Source organism: Elaeis guineensis, chromosome 1 (assembly GCF_000442705.2).
Source record: "Elaeis guineensis isolate ETL-2024a chromosome 1, EG11, whole genome shotgun sequence".
Classification (NCBI taxonomy): Eukaryota; Viridiplantae; Streptophyta; class Magnoliopsida; order Arecales; family Arecaceae; genus Elaeis; species Elaeis guineensis.
The window spans coordinates 99,778,778-99,787,172 of record NC_025993.2 but is presented as its reverse complement, the minus strand read 5'-3'; the positions used below and the strand labels follow the sequence as shown (position 1 = coordinate 99,787,172).

The window sequence follows — 8,395 nt, the reverse complement described above, 5'->3', positions numbered from 1 at the left end:
ATGCTACCGAACCATCACCCTTGCCTCCCCCCTTCAGACACCCAGCCACCAGAGCACTGCATCACCGAACCTGCATCGTTGTTAGAGCCACCAGGTGATTTTTAGCGATGGCAACAGTGATAGCTCTGCCATCGTCGCCATAATCCGTTCCCATCTTTTTAATTTTTTAATATTTAAAATTATATTTATTTGATTAATTTTAAATTAATAATATTTAAATTTAAATATTATTAATTTAAATATTAATAATATTTAAATTAATAATATTATTAATTTAAATAATATTATTAATTTAAATAATATTATTAATAATATTATTTAAATTAATATTATTCTCGAAAGGTGGAACTATTTTGGAAAGTTCTCCAACAAGAGTAGCCCTACTGCCTTCGATGATAGGAGTTTGAGGTTGGGCCACCATCAGATCAATTCTGATCTACTCATCTATTTTGGTGATGATCGGAGTAGCTCGATGATTGGACTCTAAGCCCTAGGCCCGATCCAAAGTTTGAAAATAATTTTCAGACCGAACTCAAGGAGGGGTGTGGCCTGGCCCATGTCGATCTGTTTTCAGCTCTATTTGCAATCCTGCTCGATATTTTGGAACCTCCAGGATGAAATTTGTCTAGATGCCACATTGATGTGCTTGCATGATCTAGTCGTCTAGCATGCTCCAAGTCCGTATGCGCGGGACGTGCGTCCCGACCGTCCCCATTTGTAATGATATCTTTTACTTAAAAATTTAATATTTTAAAAATTTTAAAAGTATTGCATTGCATATAACAATAGATCCATCTTTTAATTAATATACATATTTTACGGTATCTATATATTTATATATTTTTGTACAGATTAGAGAATTACATATATTGATCAAAAAGACAATCCAATTTGGATAGTCTGAGAATTACAATTAATTCTATAAGTAATTATAGTAATCAAATGGTATGTTGAGGATTTGAGAGAAATTTCGAATAATATTTTTGTTTAGTTCTCCTCACACATCTTCAGTCATGTGAAAAAAATTAAGAAAAAATACTGTCAAAATTTTTTTCAGCCCCTATTGTATATTGTTTGATTACTGTAATTGACCTATAGAATTAATATAATTTTGAATGGAATAGGACCTTCTATAACTATTAGTTGATGATAGGACGTATTTATTATGTAAGTCATTTTAAATGATAAAATATTTGATAAGCATTTTATCTTATATTTGAATATGTAGAATCCTTAGATAATGTGTCATGGATCATAGTTGGATGGACCGTCGAGTAGCTGATTGGATGATTTTTGCTGAATATAAGAAAAATGTCAAGTACTTCTGTGATTATGCTTTTGAAAATATTACACTCTTAGTTCAAGTACGGGCTCGTTGTTCTTGTATAAGTGTATCAATAGAGAAATGCTTGATAGAGATACAATAATTATTCATTTATTTAAAAATAGATTTATGTCAAACTATAAGAATTGGTTCCTACATGGGAAGATGTGAGAGACAATTGCAAGGGTTAAAAGTCATCAACAGGATAGGGACACAGACAGAATAGTAGACATAGTTATGATGCAATTGGTCTTGAATTTGACTAGGATATGGAGGAGATCCAGAAGCTGACAGCGGTGATTTCTATTGTATGCTGAAAGATGCTAATGAACCACTGTAGTCGAGATGTGAAACAGACACTGTATTATCAACTATGTCAGAGTTATTGAATTTGAAGGTCGAGTTTAATATGATGGTCAATTATTATGATAGGATGGTAGCAATAATAAAAAAGATGTTACTAAAGGATGAGAAGCTTGTTAGGAGCTTCTATGCTTTAAAGAAAATGATAAAAGGATTAGGTATGGGATACGAAAAGATAGATTAATGATTGCATATTATTTTATCAGAAAGATCAATTGAAGAGTATATGTGACATATACGGTGAAAGCTAATTTAAGTTGAGACAAGAGGATAGAAATCAGAAAGACATACCATATAAGGTTCTTCGATACCTTCTCCTTACTCTTAGGCTTCGAAGGCTATACTTATCCAAGATTACTGCCGAACATATGAGATGGCACAAAGAGGGATTCACAAGCATACCGATATGATGAGTAATCCATCGGCCAGTGAGATATGAAAGAAATTTGATGCTTGCCACTCTATATTTTATCGACAAGAACAATTACTTTCTTAGATATGTACCTTATCACTGAATCAACCATGGTTATAGGTAACATGCTAAAGTAGGAAACATTGTTCTTGGCATTCAATATATAGTTGAAAGTAAATAAGGGCACAAGATGAAGCATTTATCTTTGTGGGTCTCATACCACAAGGAAGTAGGGATCATTCTCTCATTACCCACTCTAGTTGCTTTAGTGCATGCGATATGAAACACATGCTATGGTGGATGATCTATATTTAGGACATATATTTTTTATAAAATCCACTATACAGATCTTAGTCCAGTCGCTATTACAAACCTACTGACCTGAGATATTAGCATATTTGAATCCAAATATATAATAACACATCATTATTTCCGTCTAAAGTCTCACATCTGGCTTTAACAGGCTTTAAGGATTCATGACTCCTAATTGACCATTATAAGAGAAATGGTCTCATCTTGATACATCATCAAGACAACTAATACTTCGATACCATATTACAAACTAAAGCTATATCTCATCTCTTGAATTACTAAAATGCTAGAGACATATACTTGTACGAGTGAACCATTCTATCCATTCGACATACTCATTTTGTTAGTGTTAAGATATTACACACATAAGAGATATAAAATCACTAATGACAAAATATGATTGAAACAATGTATAAAATAAATATCAGTCTACAATAATACATTTACAAAGCTCACAATCCTAAAAACTTAATATGAGATTCATACACATCTCTAGCTATAAGCTTTGTGAGTGGGTTAGCAGCCATCCGATGTGTAGGTATATATTGTAAGACAACTTCATTATGTGACATAATATCTTTCACATAGTTGTATTTGATATCAATATGATTGGTCTTGCTATCGTATTTGGGATCCGTGTAAGCTATGGTAGCCTGATTATCACAATAGATTTTCACAGGCTCGTTAGCATTAGTGACTACCCTCAAAAATTGTAAGAATCTGTTCAACCAAACATCCTCTTGCACTGTAGTTGTGGATGCCACAAATTTTGCCTTTATGGTGGACAATGCAATGCATGTTTGTTTTTTGCTGGCCCATGAAATGGCTCCATTGTTAAGCAAGAATGCAAATCCTAATGTTGATTTGCACTAGCTCATCTAAATCACCCACCCTATCGGCCTTTGTGTAGCTAGCTAAGCGCATGCAAATCATCTCCTTAGTAACAAAGAGAATATGTGTAGTACCTTTGATGTATCGTAAAATCCTCTTGACAGCTCTTCAATGTGTCAGTCCTGAATTTGATTGATATCGACTTACTAGACCCACAGCATAAGCAATATCAAATCTTGTACAAATTATGGCATACATTAAACTCTCAATGGCACTGAAATATGAAATTTTGGATATATTTTATTTTTCTACAGAAGTTTCTGGGTATAATTTGAGACTAAGACTTTCGTCTTTTGTAATAGGAGTATCAATAGGTTTGCAATTATGTATGTTGAATCATTCAAGAACTTTTGTAATATATGGCTCTTACGATAAAGCTAGAAATTTCTTTGAATAATCATGCTGAATATTATATATATATATATATATATATATATATATATATATATATATATATATATATTCTATATTTAAGTATATTTTGTGCTCTTGAATTAGCATGCATCATGATATGATGATGTTTTGATGGTATCATTATTAATCGAATTAAATTTGGCATGGGATAAAGATTGATTATGAGGATGGTAGACTACCTATCTTGGTTGTAGATAGCTAACCACAGGCAAAAATATAGTACGCGTAGCGAGCTATTGATAGGAATATGTCCTATGAATAACTTGCTAAGCAAAGGAATGTGATGTGTGAATAGCCAACCACGGATAGGAATATGGTATGTGTCGCCAGTCATAGATAGGAACGTGACATGACTCATAGATCATATATGTGAGTATGGCGTGGCTAGACCAATACCAAAAAGATTATTGACATCTCGAGATTATCATTGAGCTTCACTTGAAATGACTGATGAGAGACATTTAGTTAAAAAATTTGACTAAGATATATTCTATGGTTAATATATTTTTGTGCATACTTGGCTTAATACATGATATATGTGTCATGATATTATACTTGAGAATTTTCAATAGCTACGTTTAATGCTCCACACATATTATTGAAAAATTTGTGCTTGTATGGGGTTTTCTTACTGAGCTAGTTAGTTCATAATATTTTTTTATTTATTATTTTAGAGTTGCAAGATGCATAGAATTTGTTAAGTTGGTTCGCTAGCGAGGGATAGAGAGGAATAAAAGTCTTCTAATACCATCAGATGAATAAATAAGAATTGCATTTGAACCTTGAGTTGTTTTAAGATGTTGAAGTTTACATCATTTATTTTGTTTTGCTAAATGGCAATGTGAATATGATTTTCATCCTACAAGCCTTTCACGTTCTCTGGGAATTTCTTATGAAATATGCGGCCGTCTCACGCATCAACCTAAATGGAGGGTTGGGGTGTGACAATAGCTATGCATATATGATAAGTAGAGACACATCTAGTAGAACATCCATATATGGCACTATGCCATGAAACGCAATGGCGCATGAAGTGGATTAGCCATTTTATATTAGCATTTGAAATTGGTATAAGTGAACCTGTCACAACATATTTTTAGTAGAACATATACAAAATGGTAGAATTATAAATAATATTTCCTATGTTTAGAAATTTTTTGGAAGTTGATTAGAACTTATATAGTTTGAGAAATGTTTGATTTAGTGTCTTGTCTTCTAGGAAATGAAGACTCCTGATCCGTTAGAAGAAAACTTAACTTGTAGATCTAAAAATAATACATTGTCCATGCTGGCTAACACAACAAAGGTGACACAAAATGTAAGGACTCATGCGAACATATATTTAATCCCACATCAATTATTCACTGGAAAGATCTTGAATACTTATGTAGAAATAAGGAATCCAAATAAAACATTTCGATTAGTCTTTTTGAATGAGATCCTGGATTGTTATAAATGATATTAGAGCAGATCCAGCCCATAGCTCATATAGACTAGGGAATACTATAGCACGGATTCACTGAGCTGACCATAAGTCGGTCCTGGTGTTTATGAAAGGATATATACATGACTTCAAATCTCTAGTCTGGTGAGAACGTCAAGGCTTAAATAAGAGGAATATATAAGAATTCATGGAGGTTTATATTTAGTTCTATATCAGTTATTCACTAGAAAGGATACTTATATAGGACTAAGAAATCCAAATAATATCTTTCAGTTAGTTTTTTTGGATGAAGTCTCATGTTGTTATACAAAATTTGTCAAGCCAGAAGCTTTATCAATTTACAATTTATTAAATGCGATATCTTTATGCCATATGTTTATGCCGATAATATATATTATACCTTGATTATTATTTACTATTATTGTTTTTTTCTTTTTTGTAATAATGCCTTATCCTCATGATCTTAATATAGTACACAATGACTACTCAAAAAAAATAAAAATTAATATACTACACAAGCAATGGCGAATGTACCATGTTTCTGCTATATGTGACTCGTAATATGTTCACACTTGAATGGTTAATGGATTGAAGACATTCCCACTTGGAAATTTACTAGCAATAGTCCATTTACGATGAACTCTTTCCATCACTTCATCAACAATGATGAATTATGCTATCCTTATTACAAGACTCTTTGGAAAGCTGGCTTTCTCTCATAAACAAGATTCATTCTTGGGAGGTTCTTGTGAAGAAAGGGTGGAATGTCAGCATGGACTGTTAATCTACCCCTTTTCCTCACAAAAGGATTGGTTTTTGGGCATGCCTAATGATTTTGGGTTCTCCATGACTGAAGCCCTTTAAATTTCCACTGTAATTAAAATTAAGCATCATATTAATTACCAATTGGCATCATCATTCACGAACATGCACGCAATATCTATGGCACTAAGCACGATACATAAGGTGCCATCCAGTGCCCGAGTACATTCCATGAAATAAGAAGCAAATCCTCTGCAGGCCAGAAAACGACATGGATTCTACACACACTTGAGTGGCTTGGAGCCATTGGCCTTGGCCTCTCCCACTTCCTCACTCACTGCACGTCATGGTCGATGATGAGGCTCTCGCGGGACCCTTCCATCTGGAGGTCGACAAGGCCCGGGCACCCCTTTGTCCTTAGGCTCTCCAAAATGGGCATCGACATTCTTTCCACTCTCACCAGTTTCAAATCACTGAGGTGCGTGAGATGCATTGTTCTAAGCTTCGAGAACCCTCCCGTGGAGTGCAACACTTCCCCCACGTACGCATCTTGGTGAAGCTGGAGCTCCGACAAGCTTGCAAGTGTCTCGAGGACAGGGAAAGGGTCCTCTGTTAATCTGGTTCCACTAAGGACCAACTTGGCCAGGCATTCCAGCGACTTGATGTTGTCGGGCAATTTCTCCATCACCAGGCCATACAACTTCAGGCTTCGTAGCGTCGATGGCAGCTGATGCCACCGATTGTCACAATGGCAAGCGGCAATCCACCACATTTCTTCACAATTTTTTCAGACCAGTCCTTCAAGAATGGGGGGCAAGTATCTTTTGGTCCGAAGGCTCTCTTGCAAAACAGAGTCCAAGAATCCTCTGGAGTCAAACGTTTGAGATTGTACACGAGAGCATCATCTGGTGGTGCACAATAAATTGAGGCAGTAGCCGCAATGTCGGAATGCCGTGTTGTTATCACAACCCGGCTACCAAGTTCATCATCAGGAAATGCATATTTTATGCTCTCCCATGCAGGTATGCTCCATAATTCATCAAGAACAATCACGTACCTCTTACTTTTGAGATGGTCTCGGAGCATTTGGATGAGGTCATCCATGTCTGCTGTCTCTATCTCCCTTTTTCGCTCCGTTGGTCTTCCTACTCTGACGGAAATTGAGGGTCCCAGGAGGGAACCAGTGGGTCCGTGGACCTTGACAACAGTTGTTGGGTCTTCCCCTACCCGAGCGTTGAGTTTTGTGATCATTTTTCTTAGCAGCATTTTGACATAGACTGTTTTCGGCAAAGTGAACCAAGCATGGCAATCAAACTGTCCGGGGCTCCTCACCTTCGGGCTATCATAAACCTTCTTCACAAGGGCAGTCTTGCCCATGCCACCCATGGCGACCACCGGAATTACTCGCAGGGATTTGCTTCCTTCCAGCAACCACCGGATCAAATGATCTCTTCGCTTGTCGATGCCCACGAGTTCTCTTTCCTCGACGAAGAGAGCCGCTGGCTCTTGTGGCTCCTTCGTGGTGACTCGATCAGGGACTGGTTGGAGACCCAAGCTTAAACGGCTTTCCTCCGCCTTTTTAATTCTGATGTTGATTTGTTGTAGCTGGGTGTGGATCTCGTGCTTCTTTTTGCATTTCTTGATCTTCTGAACAATATTATGAAGAAAGCCCATGATGCCATGGCGACGAGACCAGGCTATGTGAACTCTGAATTCATCGATGAGGTCCTCGGTGTCATAAGCCAATTCTCTCACTTGTTTGACCCATTCTCTCACCGGAGGTTCGGTCTCCACCTTTGCATCAGCACTCAACGGGATGGCTTTCATTCCACTGAAATCAGTTTTTATCAACTGGACTTCTTGACGCACCTGTCCGGGCATGTTCGTCTCTGATGAGAGCATGCCTACCAGTTTTTTTGAGAGGTCACCAATAGCAGTCTTTGCCATCTCTGTCGCAAGGGCCTCCATCTCTCTCTCTCTGCCCCCCCTCGTGAAGGTAGGAGATGATTAAGATCTTGCTTTAGAATTAATGCTGCTATAGAGATTGGCACTTGCTCATATATAAGAATTACTTTTGATTTCAATTCTAAAGAGCAAAAGGAAAAGAAAGATGGATGCTTCTTTTTATTCCTCCAATATTATACTAAAAAAAAATAATAATAGAAGGATGCCTGGCTTGCCTTGCTAATCCCGCATACCAGGCTAAAGAAATACAGTAACCGGAGTCTATGCTATTAAAGACGTGCCATTATTATCAGGACTAAAACAACAAAGCGAAGAAGAGAACATTCTATACGAGTGATTGCGAAGCTATGCGAGGACCCTACAAGCCATTAATTAATCACTTTACGTATAACCATTACCAAAGAAGAGTGATTTACATATACTCTTTTTCTTTTTGAATGCTGGAATTTTGTTACAAGTGATTTATACTATAGTTTATCATGCCTCGAATCCGGTATTTGGATCAGCC

At 36.4% G+C, this 8,395-nt stretch overlaps 1 protein-coding gene across 1 annotated transcript; it reads right to left on the bottom strand.

Annotated features, from left to right (window-relative positions):
• Nucleotides 1–6,173: 6,173 nt before the first annotated feature.
• LOC105060784 (putative disease resistance protein At1g50180) lies at nt 6,174–7,869 on the bottom strand. Its single transcript, XM_010944621.2, has one exon. The coding sequence runs from the start codon at nt 7,867–7,869 to the stop codon at nt 6,625–6,627; it is 1,245 nt and encodes a 414-aa protein (XP_010942923.1). The 3' UTR covers nt 6,174–6,624.
• Nucleotides 7,870–8,395: the final 526 nt, after the last annotated feature.

Bases quoted from the DNA above. Each gene is read 5' to 3' on its own strand.
- LOC105060784 (XM_010944621.2), bottom strand. From the start codon at position 7,869: ATGGCAAAGACTGCTATTGGTGACCTCTCAAAAAAACTGGTAGGCATG.